Source organism: Entelurus aequoreus, linkage group LG14 (genome assembly GCF_033978785.1).
Source record: "Entelurus aequoreus isolate RoL-2023_Sb linkage group LG14, RoL_Eaeq_v1.1, whole genome shotgun sequence".
In the NCBI taxonomy this organism is placed as follows: domain Eukaryota; kingdom Metazoa; phylum Chordata; class Actinopteri; order Syngnathiformes; family Syngnathidae; genus Entelurus; species Entelurus aequoreus.
In genome coordinates this window covers 43,101,187-43,117,163 of record NC_084744.1, presented here as the reverse complement: position 1 = coordinate 43,117,163, position 15,977 = coordinate 43,101,187, and the positions used below count along the sequence as shown (strand labels likewise).

The 15,977-nt window shown below is 35.6% G+C and overlaps 1 protein-coding gene across 1 annotated transcript in view; it reads left to right on the top strand.

The window, feature by feature from the left end:
• Window positions 1-15,977, top strand: part of pde11a (phosphodiesterase 11a) — a 153,225-nt gene that overhangs the window by 62,480 nt on the left and 74,768 nt on the right. Inside the window, exons 6-7 of the mRNA XM_062069935.1 lie at window positions 513-645; window positions 14,502-14,577. Coding sequence (XP_061925919.1) covers window positions 513-645; window positions 14,502-14,577 — 209 coding nt within the window. The remainder of the gene's footprint in view (window positions 1-512; window positions 646-14,501; window positions 14,578-15,977) is intronic.

The following is a 15,977-nucleotide window of genomic DNA, read 5'->3' as shown; positions in this document are numbered from 1 at the left end:
AACAAGCAGTGCACCATCATTGAAAACAGACAAGAAGTAACATGAGGTGTGTAAGATACATGTGTCTAATCTAGCGAATATATTTGCCGTCTTTACAGACAGAGCGAACCACACAAAACATTAACTGTCTCACAGTGAAAGGAGGGAAAGTCAGCAGGGTGCATGGTTTTTGTGATAGTGTGGGGGCGTTTGGCAAACAGGAAGTTGATCACACATTCAACTTTTCATGACATAATATGCTACAGGAGAATTATGATACCAACTGTATAGCCGGTTTATTAAATGCATCATCAAGAGAGTTCACAAAAGTCAAAAGACATCAGTGTGTACTGTACAGTATGGCTTTGCCATGTTGCAGCGCTCTTGAAAATAAACCTGCTTTCCTTGACTGTAGTGCATTTTCCAAAAAACACCTCTTAGAAATGTTGGTTACTAATTTATTCTTTATTAAAAATAAGAGGGGGAAGGATACATCTTCTATTCTTTTCATATTCTTCATGTTCTCTCTCTAGCTTCAAGGACAGTATGGAAAAGTCTTCTTACTCTGATTGGCTCATCAATAACAGCATTGCCGAGCTGGTCGCATCCACTGGACTTCCTGTAAACATCAGCGACGCTTACCAGGACCCTCGCTTTGATGCTGAGGTAACCAAACTCTGAAATCACATACAACAATACTGTCTTATGTACCATCAAAGTTGACTTAAGTTGCCAAATATATTTCTTGTGAACATAATTTTAGCTTTCTGCACTGTAATTCCTGATAAATGCATGTTTATCAGCCATGTGCGATTTTTCTGATGTTTTTATTGCCAAAATTTCCAAGTGTATGGATATGTAGCCCAGTGTTTTTCAACCTTTTTTGAGCCAAGACACATTGTTTTCATTAAAAAAATACGGAGGCACACCACCAACAGAAAAGGTTAAAAAATGAAACTCCACCAGGTTGTCGTGCCTTATTTTGAGTTTGTTGTTGTTTCCTGTGTGTAGTGCTTTAGTTACTGTCTTGCGCTGTTATTTTGGTGACTCTTCTTGTTTTTTTGGTGTTCTCCTGTAGCAGCTTCACGCCTTCCTTTGAGTGCTATTGCCCGCACCTGCTTTGTTTTCGCAATCAATACTATTGAAGCGTATGCTACCCTTCTTTGTGGGGACATTGTTGATTGTCATATCATGTATGGATGTGCTTTGTGGACGTTGTCTTTGCTCCACACGCTGTAAGTTTTTGCTGTCGTCCAGCATTCTGTTTTTGTTGACTTTGTAGCCAGTTCAGTTTTACTTTTGTTTTACATAGCCATCCTTATGCTTCAGTGCCTTTTCCTAGTGGGACTGGCCTTTTGTTAATTTTTGGTTTTAGCGTTACATACCTTTTTACCTGCACGCTGTCTCTCACTGTGCTCTGCATATTGGGATCACGACAAACCATCCTCGACGCGTTCCAACTTCTACAAAGCAATGAACTTCCTGCTGCCACCTACTGATATGGAGTATTACAAGATTACCCTGCCAAGCTCTACACAGCACGAGCACTAGACAACACACACATTATTATGATTATTGATTTGCAAAAAATCTTTTTTGGACCAATTAGGTGAAGTTGCATAATTTCCCACGGCACACCAGACAATATCTCATGGCACACTTGTTGAAAATCACTGATCTAGCCTACCATTTACCAAGCCTGCAATTGGTGTACCAGTGAGGGGGAGCAATACAGACTGTCCTTTTAGGGGTTGGAATCTTTGAGCGCCTAACAATTCGATTGGAGTCCTGGGGTGACAATTCGATTCAGAAACGATTCAACACAATTTTCGATTCAAACGATTCTTTTTTTTATGCGGGAATGCTGAAAAGCATTCACACAAGTATGATGAAAACAGGTTAGAAGTTAGAAAAGTTTGTTCTGGTTCCATGGAGATTGCCTAAGAGTGTATTTTTAAAAATAGATTCTTATAAAAAAAAAAAGAAAAATATTAGGGTTTTTTTTCAAATAGTTTTTAGAAAATTATGAATCGATTTATAATCGGGATGAATAAAAATGGCGATTTGGATGCAAACCGATTTTTGTGCCTCCTTACTGTCCTTCATTGATGGTTTGAAAATAATAATATTGCCCGTCACAATAAACAATAAACAAACACAATACCAGCAAGGCATTTGGGGAAAAAAACCTCCAACCACAACGACAAACGTTTCGTAAAAAGGGATCTATGATGAATTTAGTCTTTTTTATTTTTTGTCCTGTCCAGCTACTCAGGCAAGTCACATAGTTGATGTAGATGCCCATATTGGCTGTACGAATTTACTTTACAAAAGAAAAGTGTGGGATACTTCTCTTGTTGCCTTATTTGTATTTGACTTTATTAAATGTAGGGGATAGAAAGAGAAAAAAAGGATACAGAGGGGGAAATTGCGGGGACAAGAGGGGGATAAGACATAGAGTCAACAACAGCAAACGCAACAATAACAACAACAGAACAACAACAATTTAGTCTTTTTTGACTTATAAATGTTGTTACATTGTTGGAAACTTATGTTAAACAATACCAAAGCGTTAAAGCTCAAAGGCCTACTGAAATGATTTTTTTTTATTTAAATGGGGATAGCAGATCTATTCTATGTGTCATACTTGATCATTTCGCGATATTGCCATATTTTTGCTGAAAGGATTTAATATAAAACGACGACGATAAAGATCGCAACTTTTGGTATCTGATAAAAAAAAGGCTTGCCCCTACCGGAAGTAGCGTGATGTAGTTAATTGAACATATCCACAAAGTTCCCTATTGTTTATAATGATGGCCGCCAGAAGTGAGAGAGATTCGGACCGAGAAAGCGACGATTTCCCCATTAATTTGAGCGAGGATGAAAGATTTGTGGATGAGGAAAATGCAAGTGAAGGACTAGTGGGGAGTGGAAGCGATTCAGATAGGGAAGATGCTGTGAGAGCCGGGGGTGACCTGATATTCAGCTGGGAATGACTACAACAGTAAATAAACACAAGACATATATATACTCTATTAGCCACAACACAACCAGGCTTATATTTAATATGCCACAAATTAATCCCGCATAAAAACACCTAGGTGTTTGTTATGCTAGCTCCTAGCTCCTAGCTACTAGCTATAACTAGCTCGAGCGGGTTATATGGACGGGATCCCGTATATATAACCCGCCAATACAATTCAAACACCTAGACAACACACACAGTCACTCAGCCCAAAGAACCGTTCACCTAACCCAAGGTTCATAAAGCTTATATATTTAACCAAAGTTACGTACATGACACGCACGTACGGGCAGGCAATCAAATGTTTGGAAGCACGTGGGTGGGACCTGATATTCAGCTGGGAATGACTACAACAGTAAATAGACACAAGACAAATATATACTCTATTAGCCACAACACACCCAGGCTTATATTTAATATGCCACAAATTAATCCCGCATAACAAACACCTAGGTGTTTGTTATGCTAGCTCCTAGCTACTAGCTCGAGCTAGTTATAGCTCGAGCGGGTAATATGGACGGGATCCCGTATATATAACCCGCCAATACAATTCAAACACCTGCACAACACACACACTCACTCAGCCCAAAGGACCGTTCACCTAACCCAAGGTTCATAAAGCTTATATATTTAACCAAAGTTACGTACGTGACACGCACGTACGGGCAAGCGATCAAATGTTTGGAAGCGCGCGGGTGGGACCTGATATTCAGCTGGGAATGACTACAACAGTAAATAAACACAAGACATATATATACTCTATTAGCCACAACACAACCAGGCTTATATTTAATATGCCACAAATTAATCCCGCATAACAAACACTTAGGTGTTTGTTATGCTAGCTCCTAGCTCGAGCTAGTTATAGCAAGCGATCAAATGTTTGGAAGCACAGCTACGTACTCACGGTATCGCGTCTGTGTATCCAAATCAAAGTCCTCCTGGTTAGAGTCTCTGTTGTCCGAGTTCTTCGATCTTGACTGCATCTTTCGGGAATGTAAACAAACACCGGCTGTGTTGTGTTGCTGACTTCCCTCGCAAAATATCAGCTTCGCACCGACAACTTCTTTGCTTGCTCAGCTTCTTTCTCCATAATGCAATGAACAAATTGCAACAGATTCACCAACACAGATGTCCAGAATACTGTGGAATAATGAGATGAAAACAGAGCTATTTCGTATTGGCTTCAATGGGGAAGCCATACCTCTGTTAAACTGGCTACGTCACGCGCATACGTCATCATACCGAGACGTTATCAAGCGGAAGTGTGGCGGGAAATTTAAAATTGCACTTTATAAGTTAACCCGGCCGTATTGGCATGTGTTGCAATGTTAAGATTTCATCATTGATATATAAACTATCAGACTGCGTGGTCGGTAGTAGTGGGTTTCAGTAGGCCTTTAAAGTTCATGCATTTTGCCTTGAGTTTGCACGCAGTTTTGGATGACTGTCTGGCTATGTCGTGACGTCACCACCTAGTGAAGGCACTTATTCAGACATTAGGGGCCTGATCTACTAAGATCCAAATATCACACACTAAACAGTCTGTGCAAACTATAAAATTGCATGTACTATTAGTAATTGTACTGTGTTTGATCTACAAAGACTGCATGAAACGTGGTGCAGGCCGCCCTATTTAAAAGGAGGTTTTTGCTTGTACTAAAGGCATTATGTGCCCTCCACATTCACGTTATCGTGCTCTCCAACCTGTTTGCGATGTTGTTGAACTAAGAGCACACATCTATAATCTGTAATACTTTTTCTGCAATATAGAATCACAGTCTACTGACAACAGAAACTATTTTTAGCGTGCTGATGGTGCACTTGGCTCAGAGGCGGCGTACCATTTCAAAAGCAGTACACTCATGCATCTGGAATGATCCACATGTAAGAAAGTACATACTGAAAGACGTTCTTTCATGCAGGAGTTATATTATATATTATATTATTAATATAGCAGCAGACAACAAAACGCATCAATTGAATTTGTTTTTATTATCCCCTTAAGTCATCCAGCAGCTATAAAATTATACAATTATATTGCTGAATAGACAATATATCTTGTCATCTTAATATCTGACAGTCCATTTATGTTGACAAGCATACGTAGAACGGATGATTCTCTGTCCAACATCTGTGTTTGTAGCGCGATTACTTCTTTTCTCACTGCCGTGTGCGCAACTGTTGCAGGTCCCAGGTAGCCAGGACAAGCAGTCAGATAATAATGTCCTGTTATACAGGAGGAAAAATCACACAGAACGTTTCAGATGTTTACAGACTGGTCGCTCTCATCAGAATTTATTAACAGAAATTAGAAATCCACAATTCACTTCATTTCCCATATATTTTGTCACTTTGTGTTATCATGTAAATGTCTTTTACTTTATCTTCACCTCTATTTTCATCAAAACACTCCATAAACTATCATTAAACCGTTACTGTATCACTGGAGTTATAATTACCATAACAATACTGTATGCCTTTGCCATATATTTTCACACAACCCACATCATCACTCCAAAACATACAATATAGTGCCCAATTAGACATTATTTCACTGTCTTATCTTTCTCAGGAATATTCACCTTTAACTTAATGCACAATTTAGCAACATTCATTTAAATACTTTACTTTTCTTCATATTCTTCTTCTTATAATAGCAGCTTTAAGTTACTGTACTTGAAATGTTCATTGACCATTCCTGAGAGCTTAACTTATATAACCATGTCTAAACACAACAAAATAGCATGTAAAACCTCTTTCAGAACACACACATTACACAAATATACATTGTAAAATCAATAAGAAAATGGGAGCTCTAATTTGGGAGTCTGAATTAGGATCAGAAGTTCCTATACAAACATTGCACACTCACGTCGCCATTTTGTATTGATTAATGCAGCTGTGCACTGGATTCATTCACAAATACAAACTACAACTCACAAACACTTTAGAGTTAGGCTCCACCATCAGAGTGTATACTTAAACTTATAAAGATCACATGGATATTATTCAGTGAGTGGATTCACCAAAACTAACCTGTTATACAGGAGGAAAAATCACACAGAACGTTTCAGATGTTTACAGACTGGTCGCTCTCATCAGAATGACGAGAAGCTTCCGGTCTGCAGGTAATAGCATTCAATTGGGAAGAAACGCCCTACTGCCCCCTACTGACCAATTTGAATAGTGATAAATGTGGAATGACAGTTCCAAAAACGAATTCAAACCACAAAATAAAATAAATAAATCAACACAAAAATGTGACACATTATGGGTGGGTCACACAACCGCCAGTTTGCACATAACTTTCAGACGCACTCAATGAATATGCAAAAAAGCACCTGCAGAACAATGATTAGTCTTGATTAGGGATGTAACAGTATCAACATCTCACAATATGAGATTATCATGGTATATTTTATTTTATGTGTAATGATGTGGCAAGAATGTTTAGGATAAACACACTTACTGTAATGGAACATAAACATAATGTATATATATACAAAATGTGTGTGTATATATATATATATATATATATATATATATATATATATATATATATATATATATATATATATATATATATATATATATATATATATATATATATATATATAAATAAATAAATAAATATATATATATTAGGGCTGTGAAGCTTTGGGTGTCCCACGATTCGATTCAAAATCGATTCTTGGGGTCACGATTTGATTCAAAATCAAAAATTTTTTATTTTTTATTTTTTTTAAATGAAAACAATACACAACAATAATAATGTAATACAATTTCAAAACCAAAACCAACCCAGCAACATTCAGAATAGCAATAAACAGAGCAATTGAGGACACACAAACATGACACGGAACAATCTAAAAGTAGTGAGACAAAAATGAATATTATCAACAACAGTATCAATATTAGTAACAATTTCAACATAGCAGTGATTAAAAATCCCTCATTGATATTATCATTACAGACATTAATAAAAAAAAATAAAAAAAGAACAATAGTGTCACAGTGGCTTACTTGCATTGCATCTCATAAACTTGACAACACATTGTGTCCAATATTTTCCACAATTATATAATAAGTCATATTTTGGTAAATTTAATAGTTAAAACAAATTTAAATAATGGATCCCATATTCCAATATATGACTCATTATTATCAATCAATCAATCAATGTTTATTTATATAGCCCTAAATCACAAGTGTCTCAAAGGGCTGTACAAGCCACAACGACATCCTCGGTACAGAGCCCACATACGGGCAAGGAAAACTCACCCCAGTGGGACGTCAATGTGAATGACTATGAGAAACCTTGGAGAGGACCGCATATGTGGGTAACCCCCCGCCCCCCTCTAGGGGAGACCGAAAGCAATGGATGTCGAGTGGGTCTGACATAATATTGTGAAAGTCCAACACATCAGCGAAAGTCCAGTCCATGGTGGGGCCAGCAGGAACCATCCCGAGCGGAGACGGGTCAGCAGCATAGAGATGTCCCCATCCGATGAACAGGCTAGCGGTCCACCCCGGAGCAGAGTAGAAAAGAAAAGAAACGGCAGATCAACTGGTCTAAAAAGGGAGTTTATTTAAAGGCTAGAGTATACAAATGAGTTTTAAGATGAGACTTAAATGCTTCTACTGAGGTAGCATCTCTAACTTTTACCGGGAGGGCATTCCATAATATTGGAATAGCCCGCAGACTTTTTTTGGGCTCTGGGAATCACTAATAAGCCGGAGTTCTTTGAACGCAGATTTCTTGCCGGGACATATGGTACAATACAATCGGCAAGATAGGCAGGAGCTTGACCGTGTAGTATTTTATACGTAAGTAGTAAAACCTTAAAGTCGCATCTTAGGTGCACAGGATGCCAGTGCAAGTGAGCCAGTATAGGCGTAATATGATCAAACTTTCTTGTTTTTGTCAAAAGTCTAGCAGCCGCATTTTATCTAAACTAAATATAGTTTTTTCTACTGATATCATCTCCATAGCTTGTGTGTACCAGTCAGTATGAGTTGGACTATCAACATCTATTCATTTTTTTAATGTTACCCTTTTTGTTATTATGCATATTGAAAGAAATGCATTTTTACTCTTTGATGACACGTTACTAAATTGATGGAGATCCCCAAGAATACAAGTTTGCAGTGTCATTGGGATGTTTATATTAAGGACTGTGATTGCTTCTTTTGTTGTTTTCAACCATAACTCTTTTATTCTCTGACATTCCCACAATAAATGTATGAAGTGTCGGCTGCCCGACACTTCATACATAACTTGCTATCTACTACACCAATTTTAAACAGCTGAGAAGATGTAAAATACAATATATTCAATATCTTAAATTGAGTCAGTTTATCTTTAATGCTTCTAAAGGGCTTATTGGCATTTTTCCAAATATCATTCCATGATATGTCTCTTTCATCTAAAATGTTTAAGTCCATCATCCATTTCCGAACACATGCATCATTTGCATTTCTAGTGTGGTGTTCATTTATTATTCCATAAAATAGTTTAATTAATTTCTTAAATGTATCTTGATTAAAAAGTGCATCTTCCAGTTCATGGCTATTTAAAGACATACTTTCAGAGGATATGAATTTATTTACAGCGTGTTTTAAAGAGATAACATTTAAAAAATGATTTCTGGGTACATTATATTGATCAACTAAATCATTGAACGGTTTAAAAGAGTTTTATTAATAATATGATGAGGTTTATTAATACCTCTGTCTTTCCATGTTGTCCATTTAACCACATTTTTATTAATAATGATATTAGGATTGTACCAAAGCGGTTGATTTACAGATGTCATTGACTTGATTCCTAGTATTTTGTGACACAGTTTTAGAATGTTAAAGGTGGCTTCTATTGGGCTCTGCCTCAATTCATTAGGTATTTTTTTAATATAATAAAAACTCCCCACATTAATGTCCAAATTCATTAACATATTTTTTTCTATGTTGATCCAGTCCTTATCTGCAGAAGAATGAAATAAGTGGCTTGCTTGTTCACAACCGAAGGAGATATAATAATGTAAGAAGTTTGGTAATTGTAGTCTTCCTTTATCTTGTGTACAAGACAACCTTAAGTATGAACAACTGGGCTTCTTTCCACACCATATAAAATGTGATATCATTGTATGTATTTTCTTAAACCAACTTGCATTAATTAGGACAGGCATCATTTTCAGTATATAATTAACTGCTGGCAGTATACTCATTTTTACAATGTTCACCCGACCCCAAAGTGATATTTGGAGACGTGACCAGCGTTCCATTTTGGATTCTATCTTATTTTTTAAATGTTTAGGATTTAGATCTCTGCTTGTATAAAGGTTTGGTGTAATGTGTAGTCCTAGATATATGATTTCTGCCTCTTTCCATTTAATTTTGGAGTTCTGAACTTGTGATTTCTTGCAGTGTTTATTAAGTGGTAATATGTCACATTTGTCCCAATTGACTTTATACCCTGATAAACAGCCATATTCAGTGATGACATTATTGATATAGTGAAGAGAGGAGTTAACATGTGACAGGTAGAGAATTATGTCATCACAATACATCGATAGCTTATTATACTGAGAGACAATTTTTATACCATGAATATTATTTTCACTTCTTATTTTCGTAGCTAAGGGTTCAATAACCAAATTAAATAATAATCCAGATGCAGGACATCCCTGTTTTACTCCTCTTTTTAACGAAAAAGGTTCTGAAATATGATTATTGGTTTTGACTGATGCCATGGGCCTTGTATAAAGCATCTTAATCCATTGTATAAAATTATCTCCAAATTCAAATTTACGTAATGTGCAAAACTTAAATGACCAGTTTATGCGGTCGAATGCCTTCTCCGCATCAACAGTATATACTGCTGTGGGATAAGGGAGACTTCTAGCATAATAAATAACATTAAACAATTTCCTTGTATTGTCTGAAGATTGTCGACCTTCCACAAAGCCAGTTTGGTCAGTATGAATTAATTTTCCTATTACATTTGATAATCGTGTGGCTAAGATTTTTGCCAACTATGTATTGAATGAATAGAGAATCGTTTTGAATCGGGGAAAAATCGTTTTTGAATCGAGAATCGTGTTGAATTGACAAAAAAAAATCGATTTTGAATCGAATCGTGACCCCAAGAATCAATATTGAATCGAATCGTGGGACATCCAAAGACTCACAGCCCTAGTGTATATGTATACAGTCTTAGCACTAGGAATTTTCAAAATGGGGACCCATCAAGTCATAAAAATGGGGTCCCACATTCTTGTAAGCGTTTTGAAAACAAATGATAAATGTATACGTTATCCTGTTATATCTTACATTCTATATTGTTTTTCGTCATAAACGTTACTTCATTAATTTAAAAAAAAAATACAAAAGAAAACAATTTTTTATGCATGTGTAAATGTTTTCAGTTATAAACATTCACTCACTTTCTTCTTTCCTTTATAGATCTAAACCTTACCGCTGCCGCTAGTTTTTTCTATATTTTGTGGTTGTAGGTGTATTTATTTCAGTATAAAAGTGTAAAAAGTTTTTTGTTTCTGTCATGAAATTATGATAATGGTGTGCCAGGGCATACATGCATATGACAAATGTAATTGATTATTCTCACCTGTATGTAGATCATTAAAAAGCGCCACATCTACAGGTCATTAATGGAAGCTTACACAGGTACAATTTTATTCTGAGAATGTCATCCAGGAATGTTTTTAAATGTTTCACTTGAATCCATGTCATTTACAGTATTTGCACAAAACTTAGAAAGTTTTATCTAAAATTCTTCTAGGGTGTATTGTGTAAGGGAATTTGCCAGCGATCACAGCAGTCAGTCTTCTTCCTCATTTTTGTACTGACTTACGCATCGATCTGATCATTGACGGTACAGCAGTTGAGCTAAAAGACAGAGTACAGCCAAAATAAATTGCATGATTAAACTTAAGTCTTTACATGATTACTGATATAATATTTTCTGAGTAATCACATGATTAACTTGTTATTTTGACAGCCCTAGTCCCTAGTAATATGTATAGGTTGTTAAACTTTTGTGCCAATGTGATTGTTGTTCTTATTTATCTTTCGCTTGTGTTGTTGCCCAAAAATAAATTGCAAGTGATATTTTTTGTATGACTATTGTTAAGTACTTTTGAGAGGCATTGTTAATGTTCTAACTTTATTAAAGTGTATTTTTCTACAGTATCTATCTTTTTGATGTAACAATAACGTTTTCATTATTGTTTAATAGGTTGAGCATCACATTAAAAAGTCTTGCAAAAATGAAAAAAATTGGCTGAAATCAGCTATCACCTACTAACTTTTTTGTGATTAATAAAAATGAGTCCAAATTCACAAGTTTTGTTGTTGATTATGCTAAATATGTACATAATAAACCACATGAAGTTGGTATATCAATTGAAGAATACAGAAGGGGGACACATTTTATGGCAGCACAGAAAATTGCTGAAATATTCGGTATCCCCTACTAACTTTTTGTAATTAATAAAATGAGTCCAAATGTACACATTTAGCTGTAAATGATACTAAAAGTGTACATAATAAACCACATGAAATTACTACATAATTTGAGGGAAATAGTGTATATATATATATACACACACATATACATATATATATATATATACATACATACATACATACATACATACATACATACATACATACATTAATAACAACGATAACCATTCATCTGCATTGGTTACATATATATATATATATATAATATATATATTATATATATATATATATATATATATATATATATATATATATATATATATATATATGTATAGATATAGATAAATAAATAAAAAAATAAAAAATATACATATACATATATATATATATATATATATATATATATATATATATATATATATATATATATATATATATATATATATATATATATATATATATATATATATATATATATATATATATATATATATATATATATATCATTTTCTTCTGACTACTTAAGCTCTCCAGTCCCTTCACTTGGCGGCAGTAGATTCCTGATGATTCACCCTTCCAGTCGTGTACATCTCCTCTGCTTTGGCTCCACTCACGCTTCTCATTCCCTGTGGCTCAGTCCCAGTGTTGCTGTGTAGTGTTAACTGTTACATCTCCACACCTTCTGTGTGAATTCTGTTCCTCACACTTAAAGTGTTCATCATTAGTTATTTTTTCCTCACTCATTTTTGAGTGCTCTTTTTGTTACTGTCATTATTTATTGTATGCTCTGCGTTTGGGTCCTACTCCGGCTAAGCCGATCGTGACAAGTAGGTCTTTTTTTCAACTCGCAGTCAAAGGGGGAGAAGCTCCTCTGCTTCAGGCCATGAAGAAACACAAATAAATGTAAAATAAAATGGTATCTTCATCTCATTGTGGCATGTGCATAATAACACTGACGTGCGACATGCAGTGACATAAATGCTGCTAAAAACAACTTTTCTATGCTCTCTCTTAATCGATCGGAGAGTGTGCATGTGTACCTAATGGTGTGACTGGGTGAGTTTATATAATATATGCAATTTTTTTTCGACCGTATTTAGAAAAAATATAAAAGCCACCACTTCAAGATATATTTTTCTATAAATGTACACAACTGCGTACATTTTCAAAAGATAAATTGTGATACTTTTGGAGAGGGTGGGGTGTGGTTTCTTAATTTGCAATCTGGGAACATTTCCACACTCAAACTTCTTGCAGACAGACTCAAAAAGATGGTTATAAAAGTGACTGTCAAGCAAATTAATGTAAAATTTGCACTAAAGCATATCCAATACATATCATCTAGACCAGTGTTTTTCAACCTTTTTTGAGCCAAGGCACATTTTTTTAAATGAAAAAATCCGAAGGCACACCACCTGCAGAAATCATTTAAACATTTAACTTGATATTGACAATAAAAAGTCATTGTCGCAATTGTTGAATATGAATTTAAACCATAACCAAGCTTGCGTCACTATACTTGTCTCAAAGTAGTGTCACAACTTGTCACATCACGCCGTGAGTTATTTGGTATTTTTTGGTGTTTTCCTGTGTGTAGTGTCTTGTGCTCCTATTTTGGTGGCTTTTCCTGTTTTGTTGGTATTTTCCTGTAGCAGTTTCATGTCTTCCTTTGAGCGCTATTCCCCGCACCTGCTTTGTTTTATCAATCAAGACTATTTCAGTTGTTTTTATCCTTCTTTGTGTGGACATAGTTGTCATGTCATGTACGGATGTACTTTGTGGATGCCATCTCTGCTCCACATGCTGTAAGTCTTTGCTGTAGTCCAGCATTCTGTTTTTCTTAACTTTGTAGCCAGTTCAGTTTTAGTTTCGTTCTGCATAGCCATCCCTAAGCTTCAATGCCTTTTTTTAGGAGCACTCATCTTTTGTTTATTTTTGGTTTAAGCATAAGATACCCTTTTACCTGCACACTGCCTCCCGCTGTCGTCTTCATATTGTGATCATGACAAACCATGTTCCCGACGTCTACAAAGCAATTAGCTACCTACTGAGGTGGCAGTAGGTAGCTAATTGCTTTGTAGATAGATGATATGGAAGAGTATTACACGGTTACTCTGCCGAGCTCTAGACAGCACTGACACTCAACAACAGCACATTATTTGCGCATTATAATTACTGGTTTGCAAAAAATATTTTCAACCCAATTAGGTGAAATTACAAAATCCCACGGCACACCAGACTGTATCTCACGGCACACCAGTGACGACAAGGAAGTGTTTTAAATGTAGATTAAAATCATCATTGGTCCCCTTTAATTGTTAAGAGTCAGAACTGTGCATTATTACCTATACCATCTGCAAAAGCATAAAGCCGGAAATGTTAACACAAGACATGAACAAACTATCAGTAAGTGTTGAGACATGGAGATAGGCTAAGATTATATAGTATGCTTCTTCCTACTTCTTTTCAGAAATGTTGGGTTGTGAAAGTGGAAACGTGATGAACTTTAATGAAACTGTTAACCTAGCATTTTCGAACACCACTAAGCCATTATTGCGATAAGGGCTTTTAGCAGTTAGTATCATTAGAGACACGTGTTGTAAGCCTCTTTCTGCTTCAGGTATCCAGTGTTTGACATTGGAGCCATTAAGCAGAAATTGCACAAACAGAGCATATTAGTCCTCCTGGTGCTAAACCCACCACTTGCCTGTAGGCTCTGTATCAACCATACAGGTTGTTCAGCTCCATGGGCTCTTTCGAGCTCCACATACCATATCTCTTCCATCAGAGGTGGTGCATGAATTAATAATTAATAACCCAGTGGAAAAAACACAATTTATGAAGAGTTTAATATTAAACAGGTGGGTATTGTGTAAAATGTTTGTTCTGGAACTTCTGAGGTCTCATTACTTCAAGTATAAATGCTGAGTACAGTGTATGTAAATATGTTTCCAATGCAGATGAATGGTTATCGTTGTTATTAATGTATTTACCATCATTTTTTTAGGCGGACCAGTTTTCAGACTTCCACATCCGCTCAGTGCTTTGTGTTCCTATATGGAACAGCAATCACCAAATTATCGGTAAGTTAACCAAGTTAATTCAATGTGACAAATTATTAAGGGGACTGTCTGTTTATAGTAGACGATTGACAAAATAAATAAACACATTGACAGTATCATATTCATTTCTATAGATGTTCTCATTCATCAAGGTCATTGCATTCTCAGGGCATTCAATCGATCGCAGCTGGACTGTTTGGTTCTTCATCAGTTCATGCTCATAGACTTAAATTGGTCAGATCTAGTCTTAGTCCTAGATAGTCCAGTTGCGATCCATTGAATGCGCTAAGAATCATATTCATTGTATTCGTAATTGGCCATGGCACTAGGGCTGCAACTAACGATTAATTTGATAATCGATTAATCTGTCGATTATTACTTCGATTAATCGATTAATAATCGGATACAAGAGACAAACTACATTTCTATCCTTTCCAGTATTTTATTGAAAAAAAACAGCATACTGGCACCATACTTATTTTGATTATTGTTTCTCAGCTGTTTGTACATGTTGCAGTTTATAAATAAAAGTTTATAAAAAAAAAAATTTTTTAAATTGCCTCTGCGCATGCGCATAGCATAGATCCAACAAATCGATGACTAAATTAATCGCCAACTATTTTTATAATCGATTTTAATCTATTTAATTGATTAGTTGTTGCAGCCCTACATGGCACATGTACATGTATTCTTTATAGATGCTGTGGTAGAGACAAAAAGTAAGTAAAAAGCATGAATTTGGAAATACAAATGAACTGTCTTCTGTTGCCCCTTTTTGTGTTTTGTTTATGACACAAGCTAGACAGAGTTGCTCGTGAGAAGAGAGTGTTGAAAAAAACGATGCATGATTTCATTCTAGAGTCCAAAAGTTTTTCTGGTCCAATAAGACCAGAAAAAGTGGCTGGATTTGTAGCTGGTCGCTTTTCTGAAAGAGACGGTTTAGAGGTGTCAGAAGGTCATTAAGTTGGCAACGCCGATCGCTCCTGCTACGTCTTCTTATTCTCTGCCACACTACCAATTGATATAAGGTTTGTTAGGAAGTAGAAATACAATGCTATCCACTGTATGGAGTTGGAACAACAATCTGAAATGTGCTACTAGTACCGAATTGGTACTTGGAAAATTTGGCCGGTGCTTAAATGGTGCCCGAACTGGTACTTAATAAATCGAAAAACATGCAATTTGGAAAAAATAAGAAATAAAATCCACAATAATTGTCATAATTATTAAAGAAATACAGAACATACATAATGTACAAAAAAATTATGAAAATGTATTTTAATGCAACTTCATTGGTGCATAATGAGGATGTCTTGTCATTGTTTGTTGTTGTTGTTGTTGTTGTTGTTGTTGTTGTGGCGACTGGCTAGCTCTGCGGCTCTATTGGTTTTCATGAGGGATGTTGTTTCTGCATATTAAGG